Here is a 17,318-nt window from a genome sequence, read left to right as displayed (position 1 = left end):
CAGTGGGCAAACGACAACAAACTCTGCAAGTACTGAAAGGAAGAAATTACAATAATAAACAAGCAATAGATATCGAGAACCTGAGATGAGGAGTCTTTGAACGTGAGTCCATAGGTTGTGGGGGGAAGTGAAGTTGAGAGACGCTTTCCTTCTGGGTCAAGAGCGTCTTGGTTGAGGGGGAATAACTGTCCATGAACCTGGTGGTGTGGGTCCTGAGGCTCCTGTACCTCCTTCCTGACGGTTGAGGGGTAATAACTGTCCCTGAACCTGGTGGTGTGGGTCCTGAGGCTCCCGTACCTCCTTCCTGATGGTTGAGGGGTAATAACTGTTCCTGAGCCTGGTGGTGTGGGTCCTGAGGCTCCTGTACCTCCTTCCTGATGGTCGAGGGGGAATAACTGTTCTTGAGCCTTGTAGTATGGGTCCTGAGGCTCCTGAACCTCCTTCCTGATGGTCGAGGGGGAATAACTGTCCATGAACCTGGTGGTGTGGGTCCTGAGGCTCCTGAACCTCCTTCCTGATGGTTGAGGGGTAATAACTGTTCCTGAGCCTGGTGGTGTGGGTCCTGAGGCTCCTGAACCTCCTTCCTGATGGTTGAGGGGTAATAACTGTTCCTGAACCTGCTGGTGTGGGTCCTGAGGCTCCTGAACCTCCTTCCTGATTGTTGAGGGGTAATAACTGTTCCTGAGCCTGGTGGTGTGGGTCCTGAGGCTCCTGAACCTCCTTCCTGATGGTTGAGGGGTAATAACTGTTCCTGAGCCTGGTGGTGTGGGTTCTGAGGCTCCTGAACCTCCTTCCTGATGGTTGAGGGGTAATAACTGTTCCTGAACCTGCTGGTGTGGGTCCTGAGGCTCCTGAAACTTCCACCAGATGGCAGCAGTGAGAAGAGAGCATGGGCTTAGTGAACTAACTGTAGGGCCCTGTGGGACCCAGTACCCTCATACACCACTTCCTTGGGTAATAGAATTTGAATATATTTAAATCTTACATCCATCCCACAACGTGAGGGAGTAAAAATCGTTGCATTATGACTCCGCTGCAATGTGAACTTACATGGGGTGATTGATAAGTTCGTGGCCTAAGGTAGAAGGAGTCAATTTTAGAAAACCGAGCGCATTTATTTTTCAACGTAGTCCCCTCCAACATTGACACACCGAGTCCAGCGGTCGTGGAACATATGGATCTTGGACCCCCAGAAAGTGTCCACGGCGGGGGTGATTGATACGTTCGTGACCTAAGGTAGAAAGAAGGAGATGAGTTATTAACTTCGAACTTTCAGCATTTGCACTCAAGAACTGCACGTGCATGTAACGAGAGCGCCTAGGACCTCCAGCTGGTTCACGGACCTCCGGGGTGATTGTTAAGTTCATGGCACACAATAGAAGCTCATGAGTTATGCAGCCTCTACCGCAGGCCACAAACTTATCAATCACCCCTCGTAAAAGTCTTCATTTTCAGTCTTTTTTTTTATTGATTAGAAAAAATAAGGATAGACAGTTCAGGTTACCTCAAATACATATTTCAATAAAAGTTCAAAGAAAGGAAACAGTATATACTGTCAAAATCATGTACAGTATAATGTTCAGCTGATATAAGAAATGAACCACGGCTTCTCTTAACAATTCATAGAAAAGAAGACTCAATATTTCTATTATTGAGGAAGAAAAATCCCCATTAAATTAACCTCAAACAAAAAAAAGGGAGACTGGACAGTCTATTTTGAGGATATAATTTTAAAAAAAGGGAAAAATCCTTCCGGTCAAATCTAAAACTTTGCGGAGAGGGAAAAAAGATTACCTGAAAATGTTAAAAAAAAAAGAAAAATTAGATCATATGAAAATACTGAATGAAAGGTCGCCAGGTTTGCTCAAATTTAAAAGATGTGTCAAACTTCCGACTTCTAATTTTCTCCAAACTTAAAAGTCTTAGTGGCTTGTAGAAAGAAGCTGTCCCCTAGCCGGTTGGTCCTGGCTTTAAGGCTGCGGTACCATTTGCCAGGCGGAGGCAGCTGAAGCAGTTTGTGTCTGGGGTGACCGGTGTCCCCGATGATCTTCCGGGCCTTCTTTCTGCACCGGCTGCTGTGAATGTCCTCAGTGGAAGGAGGTTCGCATGCACAGATGCGCTGGGCTGGTGACACCACTCTTAGCGACAGGGCCCAGCGATTGAGGTTGGTGCCGTTCCCGTAGCAGGTGGTGTTACGGCCAGTCAGAGTGCGCTCATTGGTGCCCCTGTCGCAGGTCTTGAGGATTTGGGGGCCCATGGCGAACTTGTTCCGTTTCCTGAGGTGGAAGAGAAGCTGTTGTGCATTTTTCTTTGCCACGCAGCTGGTGCGTAGAGTCCAGGTGAGATCGTCGGTGAGGTGGATACCGAGGGACGTGAATCTACTCACCTGCTCGACCGCAGTCCCATCGATGCTGATCGGGGCCGAGCCTGTCTCGGTTCCCTCATGTAATCCACCGCCAGCTCCTTTGTTCTTTTTTGCGCAGTGAGAGAGAGGGTGCGGTCCTGGCCCCACTATGCCCGGGTGACACCCCCTCCTCTGTAGCCTGCCTCATCACCGCCAGAGGTAAGGCTGAGGTGCCCCTGTACGCCTCGTTAATGCAAGCGTCTAATTGGCACATCATGTGACTGCAATTCAGTGCGTGAAGTAAAGGCTGATTTATACATCTGCATAGTAGCCTACGCTATAGCCTTCGTAAGTGGCTGGTGCTGTTCTGAGCATTTATACTTGTACTTTGTGTCGCTCTGCAATTCACCGCCAAAGCGCTAGTTTCTATGCCACTGTGTAGAGTTTCTTCGTGTACTTCAAACAACGGCGACTGAGCGCATCATGTTGGAGTTGGAGCTAATAAATGCTGAACAAGGGTGAATTTATTGAAATTACTGCAGCGCAGAAAAGAGAGAGGACGTCGGAGGAGATGGTGTGTCCGGCCATTGAACGGATCGAGGCAGGAGGATGGTGAATTTTCTGTGCTTGTCCGGCCACTGAGAGACATTTGAGACGAGGAAATGCATGTCAAATATTTTCGGGTGTCGGCAGGTAGATTTGACAATTTGTTTCGTCGTCTGCGAGCATTTATTCCGTATCAGTGTGCGCACAGTTCTCCTGAGACAGGAGGGAACGCGATGCTGCCGAGCAGACCAAGCACAGTTGCTGCGGTCCGCGTCGCCGCGACGCGCAGTTACGCTCAGCAGCCTCCGTCGAGGGTCAGCACGCGGACGGAACGGGATCCAATCGACCTTGACCCCGGTGCCAGATGGGGTGGTTCGAGTATGGCAGAAGTCTGCAGAGAATGGTTCAAAGAAGAACAGTCCAGCGAGGGGCAGTTCTGCGGGCGAAACCGCCCTGTTAACGAGGGAGCTCGGAGGCGAGCGGCTGCTCCAAGCCGACGGGGGGGGGTGGGGGGAACGACAACTCAAATAACCGCCTGTTGTAACGGCGGTGCGCGGAGAAGCATTTCCGGACGGGCAACGCGTCAGACCTTGAGGAGGGTGGGCTTTGGCAGCAGAGGACCACAGACGTGCGTTCGGTGGCTGCTTCACTGGGTGCACGAGCTGGCCGCTGAGCGCGGGCTCACGGTCCGTTGGAAGCGGAGTCGCAGGCAGACAGGGCGACGGAGAAGAAGTTTTGGCGCGCTGCCCTTCGCGAGACCAGGACGTCAAGTACAGGGGAACTGGGGGCTGTCAGTGGTTGTTCAGGTCGTAAGGCGGCATGTGGAATTTAACATCCATCTCGGGTGACACTGACATAAGACCATAAGATATATAAGACCATATAAGATATAAGACAGAATTAGGCCATTTGGCCCATCGAGTCTGCTCTGCCATTTCATCACGGCTGATCCGATTTTCCCCTCGGCCCCCAATCTCCGGCCTTCTCCCTGCGTGCCTTCGTGCCCTGACCAATCAAGAATCTATCAAATTCTGCCTGATATAAAAATAAAGACTTGCCCTCCGCAACTGCCTGTGGCAGAGAATTCCACCCAGATTCACCACTCTCGGGCTAAAGAAATTCCTCCCCACCTCTGTTCTGAAAGGACACCCTTCTATTCAGCGTCTTAAACTCTCCCACCACGGGGAACATCCTCTCCACCTCCACCGTAACACAGCCTTTCACCATTCAGTAGGTCTCAGCGAGTTCCCCAAGTACTCCATCTCCTCATCCTTAACAATTGACTCTTCACATCTTCCCAACCACCGAGGTCGGGCTAACTGTAATCTCCTTTCTGCTGCCCTCCTCCCTTCTTAAGGAGCGGAGTGACGTTTGAAGATTTCCAGTCCTGTGGCACCGTGCCAGAGTCCAATTATTTTTGAAGAATCGTTTCTAATGCCACTGCAATCTCTAATTCTCCCTCTTTCAGGACCCAAGGGTGCAGTTCCTCTGGTCCTGGTGACTTATGTACCTTTAGGTCTTTCAGCTTTTTGAGCACCTTCTCCCTTGTAACAGTAACTGCACCCACTTCTCTTCCCTCACACACTACGCCATCAGGCATACTGCGAGCTCCTTCCACAGTGAAGCATGTTTAGTTCATCAGCCATCTCCTTGCCCCCCGTTATTTCTCCTGCCTCCTTTTCCAGCCGTGCTATATTGATTGGGGAAAGATTTTTTCCCGGTTGAAGGGCTTTTTCCTCCCTGTTTACTCAGCAGGCGGTCACTGTCCGGAAAGAGCCGCCCAAGGACGGGGTTGAAGAAGGTGCAATAGCAGCTTCGTAGGTCACTTGGGCGGGGACAGGGATAGGAGAGGATTGCTTTGCTTTTGACCTGGAAGCATCTGTTTCCTGGAACACAGAGCTGCCTTTCCCCTCAGCCGTGTCTCTGTTCTGGCGACAATATCTCAGTCCCCACAGCCAATCCATGCCCCTGAGTTCATCCGCCGGAACTGTCAGTCCTCTTGAGTTGAAACCAATGCAGTTTAAACCAGTGGCCCTTTGTCCCACCTATACTGTTCCCGTCCGTCGTGAGGTATAAACTGCTCTCATTGGCCGCAGAGTCCTATCCCCTTTACCACAGCACTGGAGAGGAGTTGGAGCAGACAAGTTAGGGAAATGTTTAATTGGTGTAAGGGGAACTAGTGGGGCTATCAGGCAGGAACTTGGAAGCATAAATTGGAAACAGATGTTCTCAGGGAAACGTACAGACGAAATGTGGCAAACGTTCGGGGATATTTGCGTGGGGTTCTGCCCTGATAGGTTCCAGTGAGACAGGGAAAGGATGGTAGGGTACAGGATCCATGGTGGACAAAGGCTGTTGGAAACCTAGTCAAGAAGAAAAGAAGAGCTTATGAAAGGTTCAAAAAACCAGGTAATGATAGAGATCTAGAAGATGAAAAAGCTAGCAGGAAGGAGCTTAAAAAAAATTCGGAGAGTCAGAAGGGGCCATGAGAAGTCCTTGGCGGGCAGGATTAAGGAGAACCCCAAGGCATTCTACAAGTATGTGACGAGCAAGAGGATCAGAGTGAAAGAATAGGACCTATCAAGTGGGAAAGTGTGTATGGAATCTAGGGAGATAGCAGAGGTACTTAATGAATACTTTACTTCAGTATTCACTACGGAAAAGGACCTCGGCGATTCCAGGGATGACGCAGTGGACTGAAAAGCTTGAGTGTGTAGATATTAAGGAAGAGGATGTGCTGGAGCTTTGGGAAAGCATCAAGTTGAAAAAGTCACCGGGACCAGACGAGATGTTCCCCAGGCTACTGTGGAAAGCGATGGAGCAGATTGCTGAGGACGGGAGAGGTTCCAGCGGATTGGAGAGTTAAGGATGTCGTTCCCTTATTCAAAAAAGGTAGTAGGGAAATTATAGACCAGTGAGTCTTGCCTCAGTGGTTGGTAAGTTGATGGAGAAGATCCTGAGAGGCAGGATTTATGAACATTTGGAGAAGCATAATATGATTAGGAGTAGTCAGCATGGCTTTGTCAAGGGCAGGTCATGCCTTACGAGCCTGATTGAATTTTTTGAGGATGTGACTGAACACATCGATGAAGGAAGAGTAATAGATGTAGTGTATGTGGATTTCAGCAAAGTATTTGATAAGGTGCCCCATGAAAGGCTTATTAAGAAAGTAAGGAGGCATGGGATCCAAGGGGACATTGCTTTGTGGATCCAGAACCGGCTTGCCCACAGAAGACAAAGAGTGGTTGTAGACGGGTCATATTCTGCATAGAGTTCGGTGACCAGAGGTGTGCCGTAGGGATCTGTTCTGGGACCCCTACCCTTTGTGATTTTTATAAAGGACCTGGATAAGGAAGTGGAGGGATGGGTTAGTAAATTTGCTGATGACACAAAGTTTGGTGGTGTGGCTAGTGTGGAGGGCTGTCAGAGGTTACAGCGGGACATCGACAGGATGCAAAACTGGTCTGAGAAGAGGCAGGTGGAGTTCAACCCAGATAAGTGTGAGGTGGTTCATTTTGGCAGGTCAACTATGATCATTAATGGTAAGACTCTTGGTAGCGTGGAGGATCAGAGGGATCTTGGGGTCCGAGTCCATAGGACACTCAAAGCCGCTACGCAGGTTGACTCTGTGGTTGAGAAGGCATACGGTGTATTGGCCTTCATCAATTGTGTAAATGAGTTTAACAGCCGAGAGGTAATGTTGCAGCTATATAGGACCCTGGTCAGACCCCACTTGGAGTACTGTGCTCTGTTCTGGTCGCCTCACTACAGGAAGGATATGGAAGCCATAGAAAAGGTGCAGAGGAGATTTACAAGGATGTTGCCTGGATTGGGGAGCATGCTTTATGAGAATAGGTTGAGTGAACTCGGCCTTTTCTCCTCTGAGCGACAGAGAGTGAGAGGTGACCTGATAGAGGTGTATGAGGTGATGAGGGGCATTGATTGTGTGGATAGTCAGAGGCTTTTTCCCAGGGCTGAAATGCCTAGCACGAGAGGGCACAGTTTTAAGGTGCTGGGGAGTAGGTACAGAGGAGATGTCAGGGGTAAGTTTTTTACGCAGAGAGTGGTGAGTGTGTGGAATGGGCTGCCGGTGACGGTGGTGGAGGCGGATACGATGGGGTCTTTTAAGAGACTCCTGTATGGGTACACAGAGCTTAGCAAAATAGAGAGCTCTGGGTAAGCCTAGGTAGTCCTAAGGTAAGGACATGTTCGGCACAGCTTTGTGGGCCGAAGGTGCTGTGTTGTGCAGGCTTTCTATGTTTCCAGAGTCTGTCCTGCTCCGCCGTCCCCTTCCCTGTCCTCCTTCTGGCCCAGTGAGCGACATCGCACAGTGTCAGTGTTGAACAGCATTCATATCTGCCTTGTCACCGCTGTCTAAAACGTGATTTGCGCCTGTTTGGTGTAACAGTGATCCAGAATAGGATGTGGCTCTGCCCACTGTCAGTGTATCTGGTGCAGGATTCGAATCTGTGTGGTGTACTGACTGGCTGCGTCACGGCCTGTTACGGGGACACCAGTGACTTTGAGCGGAAAATCCTCCAGCAGGTGTACAGGTCGACCCCGAGTTACAAACGTCCGACATACGGACAACTCGTACTTATGAACCGAGGAAGGAGAACGCCGTTCGCCATTTTATGTTGCTGCCGTTGACATTGTGTTGAGTGTTTAACTTTGTATTTGGCTTAAATTTTTCTTGGTAAGATTCACCCTGACCCCGCGCCCCCCCCCCCCCCCCCCCCCGCAGTGAGATCAGCGCCGGGCTGGAGAGTAGAGGTTTCCGAGTTCGATTTCGATTTAGTGACAGACCGCTCCCGAGTGCGCCGGGTTGATGTCGAGCTCACAACTCGACCTCGTAGAAAAAAACACTGCCACCTCCAGGACCCGGGGAATTCAGTGCGGTGGCCCTTAGGACCCAGCGGAGCTCGGGACCCGCCGTCCGCAGAGTTTCTGTTCCATTGACGGGAAGCAATCGCGATTGAAAATAAAGTGGAAGTGATAAAGCATTTGGAAAGTGATGAGACGCCATAAGTCATTGGAAAAGCGTTGGGCTACAGTCGGTTAAAGACCGGAACAATTTTAAAGGATAACGGATAAAGTGAGAATAACGGAGCATGTGAAAGGCCCTGCCCCGATGAAAGCTACAATCATTACTAAGCCACGCAGTGGTTTAATTATTGGAATACATATGTTTGTTACTTGTTTTATATGCATAGAAAGGTAAAATATATACTATATACTAAGACAAACGTTTGACTAACTGACGCTAAATAATACTGGATGTACTTGTTCCAACTTACGTACAAATCTGACTTAAAAACGGACTCAGGACGTAACCCGAGGACTGCTTGTAGTGGATTCGGCCCAGTACATCACGGGTAAAGCCCTCCGAACCAATGAGTTGAACTGAACTGAGCAGATCTACAAGAAACATTGCAATAGGAAAGCAGCATGCATCATCAAAGATCCTCACCACCCAGGCCGTGCTCTTTTCTCGCTGCTGCCATCAGGTAGAAGGTACAAAAGCCTCAGGACTCGCACTGACAGGTTCAGGAACAGTTATTGCCCCTCAGCCATCAGGAAGGAGGTACATTAGCCTCAGGCCGCACACCACCAGGTTATTACCCCTCAACCATCAGGCTCTTGAAGAAAACGGGGTAACTGTACTCATTTCATATCTGGTGTGGAGGAGCAGAGGGAGCTGGGGGTACATGTCCACAGATCCCTGAAAATTGCCTCACATGTATATAGAGTAGTTGATGGGCTGTTAGCTTTCATAAGTCGGGGGATAGAGTTTTAAGAGTCGTGAGGTAATGATGCAGCTCTATAAAACTCTGGTTAGGCCACACTTGGAGTACTGTGTCCAGTTCTGGTTGCCTCACTGTAAGAAGGATGTGGAAGCATTGGAAAAGGTACAGAGGAGATTTACCAGGATGCTGCCTGGTTTAGAGAGTATGCATTATGTTTGGAGATTAAGAGAGCTGGGACTTTAATCTCTGGAGAGAAGGAAGATGAGAGGAGACATGGTAGAGGTGTACAAGATATTAAGAGGAATAGACAGAGTGGACAGCCAGCGCCTCTTCCGCAGGGCACCACTGCTCAGTACAAGAGGACGTGGCTTTAAGGTAAGGGGAGTGAAGTTCAAGGGGGATATCAGAGGAAGGTTTTTCACTCAGAGAGTGGTTGTTGCGTGGAATGCACTGCCTGAGTCTGTGGTGGTGGCAGATACACCAGTGAAGTTTAAGAGACTACTAGACAGGTATAAGGAGGAATTTAAGGTGGGGAGGGGGTTATATGGGAGGCACGGTTTGACGGTCGGCACAACATTGTGGGCCGAAGGGCCTGTACTGCGTTGTACTATTTGAGGTTCTCTGTTCCCAAACTGATGGTCTCACTTTAATGACTCTTTATCTTGTTCATTATTTATTGCTATTTATTTATATTTGCATTTGCACAGTTTGTTGTTCATTGATCCGGTTTACAGTTACCATTCGATAGATTGGCTGAGTATGCCCGCAGGAGACAGAATCTCGGTTGTATGTGGCCACGTGCACGTACTCTGATCGTAAATTTTGCTCCGAACTTCGAGTCACTGTGATCGAGAGCAAGGTGCTGATCGGCCCCGCGTCGACTGCGGATCTCTCCGGTGTCACAAGCGAGAGAATCTGCAGACGCTGGAACTCTGAGCAACGCGCACACGCAAAACGCTGGAGGAACTCAGCAGGCCAGGCGGCATCCGTGGGGAAGAGTGAACTGTCGACGTTTCTGGCCGAGACCCTTCGGCAGGTCTGGAGGGGAAAAAAAAGCTGAGGAGTAGATTTAAATGGTGGGGGGGGAGGTGAGAGAGAGCAACTCAAGGTGACAGGTGGAGCCAGGAAGTAAAGAGCTAGGAAGTTGTTTGGTGAAAGAGACAGAAAGCCATGGAAGAAAGAAAAAAGGAAGGGGAAGGAGATAAGGTGAGGGAGGGAAAGTGGGATGGAAAATGGTGAAGGAGAGGGGGGTTGCGGGGGCATTATTGGAAGTTTGAGAAATCGATGTTCACACCATCAGGTTGGAGGCCACCCAGACGGAATTTAGGGTGTTGTTCCTCCAACGCGAGCGTGGCCTCCTTCACCACTTCCCATCCCCTTTTACCCTCTCTCACCTTATCTCCTTGCTCGTGAATCACTTCCCTCTGGCGCTCCTTCCCCCACTTTTCTTTCCTCCATGGCTTCTGTCCTCTCCTATCGCACTCCCCCCCCTTCTCCGGCCCCGAATCTCTTTCACCCATCAACTTCGCAGCTCTTTACTTCACCCCTCTCCCACTCCCGGTCTCACCTCCCACCTCGTGCCTCCCCCTTCCCGTCCCACCCAGCGTTTAACTCCACTCCTCAGCTTTTACTCTCCGGTCTCGGCCCGAAACGTGGACCGTTTACTCTGATGAGTAGATTTGTCATCGGCATTTGATCCCTCGCCAGCGACCCCCACCGCCCGGGCCGGGCTCTCTCCTCACTGCTGCCATCCACTGGAAGGTTACAGGAGCCTCAGGACATGCAGTTACTGCCCCTCGACCATCAGGCCCTCGAACCAAAGGGGGTCGCATTCTGTGCGCGTCCTGCACACATTTCACGATCGAGAACGGGACGCGGATCTCTCCGGGTCGCTCTCTCCACCTCCCCCCCCCCCCCCCCCCGTCCTCCAGACTCTTTTCTGACACTGACAGCCCCCCCCCCCCCCCTTTCTTTCCCCAGCACCACATGAGGTACCAGCACATGCTGAAGAAGAAGTATGTCTGCCCGCACCCTTCCTGCGGCCGGCTCTTCCGACTCCAGAAGCAGCTGCTCCGGCACACCAAGCACCACTCAGGTAACCGGGGAGGGGGTGGAGGGTGGGGTGTTGGGGGGGGTTGTCTGCCCCTCTCCCTCCCCGGGGTCACGCCGCTGGGGCCTGCCCCCTCGGCCGAGCGCGCGCCCGAGCTCCTCTCACTTGTCGGTATTCGGCCCGTTTCCCTCCAAACCGGCGGTCCCTGACCTGGGGTCCACCGGGCCCCCTTGCTCAACGGCACTGGTCCGCGGCAGGGGAAAGGGTTGGGAGCCCATCCTGTCCACGTCCCTGTCCGGGCGTCCTTTCAGGCTGCTGTCGTACCTTTTTCAACCTTTGGCAGCTCATTCCAGAGAGTGACTCCTTTCTGAGTAAAAAAATAAGCACCCTTCCCCCCACCTCAAAAACCCCTATTAAACCTCTCCCGTCCTCGTGCCCGCCCAACGCATCTTTCCAAGATCGGAATCGGCCCAGCCTCCACTGCTTCCCGGCGCGGTGGCGTCAGCGCCGGACTTCGGGGCGGGAGGTCCCGAGTCCGAATCCGGCCGGCTCCCGGGCGGGGCCGGGCGCCGAGCGAGCGACTCGACCTGGTGGTGAAAGGAACTGCCTGCTGCAGAAATGCAACAACGGCAAGAATGGTTGATGGCCTGTGCTCGGTCGTGAGCTGAAAGGCAATTCCTTCTTCCTCTTCGTCTTCTGCCACTTCCTCTGGCAGCTCACTCCATAGACTCACCATCCTGTGTGTGTGTGTGCGTGTGTGTGGGAGTTGGGGGGAGAAGCTGTTCGGGTCCCATTCTAAATCCCTCCCTCCTCACCTCAGATCTGTGCCCTCAAGCTTTAGAATCCCTTAACCTAGGGTAAAACGGCCCTCATCGAGCACATCAAAGCTATTAGATTCGATTCGACTTTATTGTCACTGTGCCAAGTACAGATACAAAGCCAGTGAAATGCAGTTAGCATCTGACCAGGAGTGCAAAGGAATGGTGTCATTTACAAAAAAGTAAGTACTACAGCACACAATATTAAGTGCTGAGACAGTCCAATACGGGTGCAATACCGCTCAGCGCTGTGATGTGAGGTTCAGTAGGGACACAGCCTGAGGGAGGAAGCTCTTCCTGAGCCTGCTGGTGAGGGAGCGGAGGCTCCTGTAGCGCCGACCGGACGGGAGTGGAGTACAAAGTCCACGGTTAGGGTGAGATGCATACTTGATAATGCTTTTCGCCCCGCTCAGGCAGCGTTTGTGGTAGATGTTCTCGACGGTGGGCGATTGGGAGCCGATAATCCGCTGGGCAGTTTTCACTGTCCACCGTAGTGCTTTGCGGTCCGATACGGGACCATTGCCGTGCCACACTGAGATGCAGTTGGTGAGCACGCTGTCAATGGTTCAGCGGTGAAAGTCCGTCAGTGTCCTGGGACAGAGGTGATCTTTCTTGATGGGACCAGTATCAAGTTATTCAGTCCGCTCCACCGTTCAGTCGTAACTAATTTTTTTTTACCCTCCCTCCCACATTGCATTTGCCTTCTTCGCTGCTGACTCAACTTTTGGGTGTCCTGCACAAGGACTCCCAAGTCCCTTTGCAACTCTGCATTTTGAATTCTCTCCCCGTCGAAATAATAGTCTGCTCGTTTACTTCTTCCACTGAAGGCATGAACGTACACTTCCCGACATCGTGTTTCATTTGCCTCTTCTTTGCCCATTCCCCTAAGCTATCTAGGTCTCTTCGCAGGTTCTCTTGTTTCCTCAACGCTACCCGCTCCTCCACCTGTTTTTGTATCATTGGCAAATTTAGCCACAAATCCATTTATCCCATATTCCAAATCATTGATGTATATCGTAGAAAGCAGCGGCCCCAGCACCGACCCCCGTGGAACTCCACTGGTAACCGGCAGCCAGCCAGAATAGGATCCCTTTATTCCCACTGTCTCCTTTCTGCCGATCAGCCAGTGCTCCACCCACACTAGTAACTTCCCTGTAATTCCATGGGCTCTCATCTTGCTAAGCAGCCTCATGTGCGGCACCTTGTTAAAGGCCTTCTGAGAATCCAAGTACACCACGTCTACTGCACCTCCTTTGTCTACCCTGCTTGTAATTTAAGTATTTCAGGAAACCGTGCTGGCTTTGGCCTATCTTCTCCTGTGCCTCCAGGTATTCCATAATCTCATCCCTAACAGTCAATTCTAACAACTTCCCAACCACTGATGTCGGGCCAACAGGTCTATAGTCTCCTTCCTGCTGCCTCCCACCATTCTTAAATAGCAGAGTAGCGTTTGCAATTTTCCAGTTATCCGGTACAATGCCAGAATCTATCAATTCTTGAAAGATCGTCGTTAATGCCTCCGCAATCTCTCCAGCTACTTCCTTCATAACCCGAGGGTGCATTCCATCAGGTCTAGGAGATTTATCCACCCTCAGACCTTTAAGCTTCCTGAGCACCTTCTCAGATGTAATTTTCACTGTACATACTTCACTTCCCTGACACCCTTGAATGGCCGGTATACTGCAGATGTCTTCCAATGAGAAGACTGATGCCACTTATGCATTCAGTTCCTCTGCCATCTATGCATCCCTCATTACAATATCTCCAGCGTCATTTTCTATTGGTCCTATATCTACCCTCAGCTCTCTTTTACCCTTTATATACTTAATAAAGCTTTTAGTGTCTTCTTTGATATTAATCGCCAGCTTCATCTTTTCCTTCCTAACGACCTACAAATTTTCCTTCTGCAAGTTTTTAAAAGCTTCCCAATCCTCTTGTCTTCCCACTAGTTCTAGCTTCCTTGTACTTTTGATTTTACTTGGCTGTGACTTCACTCCTCAGCCACAGTAGTGTCCTTCTTCCATTCGAAAATTTCTTTATTTGGAATATATCTGCCTTGCACTTCCCTCATTTTTCGCAGAAACTCCAGTCATTGCTGCTCTGCCGTCTTTCCTGCTAGTGTCCCCTTCCAGTCCAACTTTGTCCAGTTCCCCTCTCATGCCGTTGTAATTTCCTTTGTTCCACCGCAATACCGACACATTGGATTTTTGTTTCTCCTCAGATTTCAAAGTGAACTCGATCATATTGTGGTCACATTTCCCTCAGGGTTCCTTAACCTTAGTCTCTCCTATCTCCTCCGGATCATTGCTCAGCACCCAATCCGGCACAGCCGATCCCCCAGTGGGCTCAACCACAAGCTGTTCTAAAAAGCCATCCCTTAGACATTCTACAAAATCTCTCTCTTGAGGTCCAGCGCTGGTTTTCCCAAACCACTTTCATGTTAAAATCCCCAACAATTACCCTGACATTGCCCTTCTGGCACGCCTTCTCTACCCCCTGCTGTAATTTGTCACCAACATCCCGGCTGCTGTTTGGAGGCCTGTATACAACTGCCATTGGAGTCCCTTTACCCTTGCCATTTCTTAACTCAACCCATAGAGACTCTACACCTTCCGATCCTATATCATACCTTTCAAATGATTCAATATTATTTCTTCTAAACAGGGCCTCACCACCCGGTCTGCCTACTAACCCATCTTTCTGATACAGCGTATCTCCTTGGACCATCAGCTCCCAATGGCAGCCACCTTTTAACCAAGTTTCAGAGATGGCCACAATGTCACACTTGCCAATCTGCAGCCGAACTTCAAGATCGTCCATTTCATTTCTTAATGCTCCGTGCATTCAAAGCCCACACTTTCAGTCCAGTGTTTCTTGCTTTCTGTTTTAGCTGCACCACGCCTCTATTGCCCTGTAACTTCATCCCACCGGCTGTGATTGTGCCTCATCTCCTGCTGGTCCTTTCTCGAGTAAGTATGGCTGAAGTCTGCCCATCCTCTCTTCGCGCTGCGTGCCTTCCAATGCAGGCCTGCACTCTGCGTCCCTGTCCACAGCCTCCAAACCCTCTCCGTGACTGGCTGGCTCGGATTGCAGGCAGCGCCTCAAGTTCAGCCTGGCAGTGGTTCCGCGTGTATCGGCCGTCTTGACTTCTCTGCTCTCGCCGTCCACTCAGAATCGGGCTTACTACGAAGATCCTCTGTGAAATATGTTGTTCTCCAGCAGGGGGGGGGAGAATCACAAAATTACTGTAAAAGATATAAAATCTCTTCTCCGGGGCGGAAGTATAAAATGGCTGAGGTTGACAAATGGCGCAGAATAGCCGGGAATGATGAGGGAGTATGCGTGGACCATCTGCACCGGGGGGTTCCCGACCCGGAGTCCAGGGACCCCTCGGTTAACGGTAGGGGTCCGTGGCTTAAGGGAAGGTGGCGAATCCCTGGCCCGGGAAATCTGAGCCCAGCCGGGCCAAGGGAGCAGATCGTGCCGCGTCGAGCGTGGGCTTTCGGTCTCCGGCACGGCCTCCCCGGGGGCAGTATCGAGAGCGGGGCGCGTCTCCAGTGGCCTGGGTCCTCAGCCAGGGAGGCATCCCGCCTGAGCCTTCGGGAGAATGAGAGGAGATCTCCCAGGAACCTGTAAAATTATCAAAGGGCCAAGAGAGATGTTCCCGCCGGTGGGTGAGACCGGAGCCGGGAGACAGCCTGAAGATCTGGGAGGAAGGTGAGGACGAATTGTTTTCCCCAGGGAGTGCTGAATCTGTGGAAATCCCTGCCCAGTGAAACAGTGGAGGCTGCCTCAGTAGATATATTTCAGACAAGGCTGGGTAGATTTTTCCATAGTCGGGCAATTAAGGGTTATGAGGAAAAGGCAGGGAGGTGGAGATGAGTCCGTGACCAGATCAGCCGTGATCTTATTGAGCGGCAGAGCAGGCTCGACGGGCAAAATGGCCGATTCCTGCTCCTCCTCCTTGCGTTGAGGCGCCGCTGTTTGACGATGTCCTCCGTGGTGGTAGGGGAGGCGTGTGTGTGCCGCGAGCTCGCGCTCCGGAGCCCCGATACCAGGCGGTTGCGCAGCCGGAGGGAACGGGACCCGCCACGCGTCCCGGTGGAAATGCGCCGGAGTCTTTGGTGGTGCAGCGAACCTCCTCAAAGTCCCGGTGGGGTGTAACTGCGCCAGTGCACCAGGCCCAGGGCTGATCCAACATGGTGTTTCATTTCGTTCTTGCTCAGAGATAGTTGACTCCTAGGAGCCTGAAGCTGCTCGCCGCTGACCCCTCAATGAGGCCGTGTGTGTGTGTCTGTGTGCGTGCACGTGGTGTTTCGCTGACGTTTCCACCCCTTCCCGAAATCGATGACCGGCTCCGTTCTTGCCCCACCTCGGGCGTGGCGCGCCCCTCGGCAGTCCCGTTCTGCGTCCGGCCCCCTTCTCCCGTGCCCCCCGCGGGGTGGAGACCTCCCTGCCCTCTGACCGGCGCTGCGACTCTTTCCCCCGAAACAGATCAGCGGGACTACATCTGCGAGTACTGCGCCCGGGCGTTCAAGAGTTTACACAACCTGGCCGTGCACAGGATGATTCACACGGGCGAGAAGCCCCTGCAGTGAGTATTTAACTGGCCGGCCACAATGAGGGCCGCGGAGCGTCCCGGGGAGGCAATTTGCACTTTTCCTCCGTCTCCCCTCCCTTTCCCGGGGTACCCCTCTGCCCTCAACACCGGGGTTCGCCCATCTCCCTGTCCTTACCCATCCGGGGTCACCCATCTCCCTGCCCTCACCCGTCCGGGGTCACCCATCTCCCTGCCCTCACCCGTCCGGGGTCACCCATCTCCCTGCCCTCACCCGTCCGGGGTCACCCATCTCCCTGCCCTCTCCCGTCCGGGGTCACCCATCTCCCTGTCCTCTCCCGTCCGGGATTCACCCATCTCCCTGTCCTCACCCGTACGGGGTTCGCCCATCTCCCTGTCCTCTCCCGTCCGGGATTCACCCATCTCCCTGTCCTCTCCCGTACGGGGTTCGCCCATCTCCCTGTCCTCTCCCGTCCGGGGTCACCCATCTCCCTGTCCTCACCCGTACGGGGTTCGCCCATCTCCCTGTCCTCTCCCGTCCGGGATTCACCCATCTCCCTGTCCTCTCCCGTACGGGGTTCGCCCATCTCCCTGTCCTCTCCCGTCCGGGGTCACCCATCTCCCTGTCCTCTCCCGTACGGGGTTCGCCCATCTCCCTGTCCTCTCCCGTACGGGGTTCACCCATCTCCCTGCCCTCACCCATCCAGAGTCACCCATCTCCCTGCCCTCACCCGTACGGGGGTCATCCATCTCCCTGCCCTCACCCGTCCAGAGTCGCCCATCTCCCTGTCCTTACCCATCCGGGGTTCATCCATCTCCCTGCCCTCACCCGTCCAGAGTCGCCCATCTCCCTGTCCTTACCCATCCGGGGTTCACCCATCTCCCTGCCCTCACCCGTACGGGGTTCACCCATCTCCCTGCCCTCACCCGTCCAGAGTCACCCATCTCCCTGTCCTTACCCATCCGGGGTTCACCCATCTCTCTGTCCTTACCCATCCGGGGTCACCCATCTCCCTGTCCTTACCCATCCGGGGTTCACCCATCTCCCTGTCCTCACCCGTCCGGGGTTCACCCATCTCTCTGTCCTCACCCGTCCGGGGTTCGCCCATCTCCCTGCCCTCACCCATCCGGGGTCACCCATCTCCCTGCCCTCACCCGTCCGGGGTCACCCATCTCCCTGCCCTCACCCATCTGAGGTCACTCATCCTCTGGTCCTATTCGTCCCTCTCACCTCGCCCTTATGGAGGTAGGTAGC

The 17,318-nt window shown here is 52.3% G+C and overlaps 1 protein-coding gene across 1 annotated transcript in view; it reads left to right on the top strand.

The window, feature by feature from the left end:
• The window catches only part of zfp91 (ZFP91 zinc finger protein, atypical E3 ubiquitin ligase), a 101,752-nt gene that overhangs the window by 74,477 nt on the left and 9,957 nt on the right, over positions 1-17,318 (top strand). The window contains exons 11-12 of the mRNA XM_059961288.1: positions 10,618-10,732; positions 16,000-16,099. Coding sequence (XP_059817271.1) covers positions 10,618-10,732; positions 16,000-16,099 — 215 coding nt within the window. The remainder of the gene's footprint in view (positions 1-10,617; positions 10,733-15,999; positions 16,100-17,318) is intronic.

This window comes from Hypanus sabinus, unplaced genomic scaffold (assembly GCF_030144855.1).
Source record: "Hypanus sabinus isolate sHypSab1 unplaced genomic scaffold, sHypSab1.hap1 scaffold_43, whole genome shotgun sequence".
NCBI classification, from domain to species: domain Eukaryota; kingdom Metazoa; phylum Chordata; class Chondrichthyes; order Myliobatiformes; family Dasyatidae; genus Hypanus; species Hypanus sabinus.
Note: the sequence above shows the minus strand (reverse complement) of the source record. Positions and strands in the feature narration are given on the sequence as shown.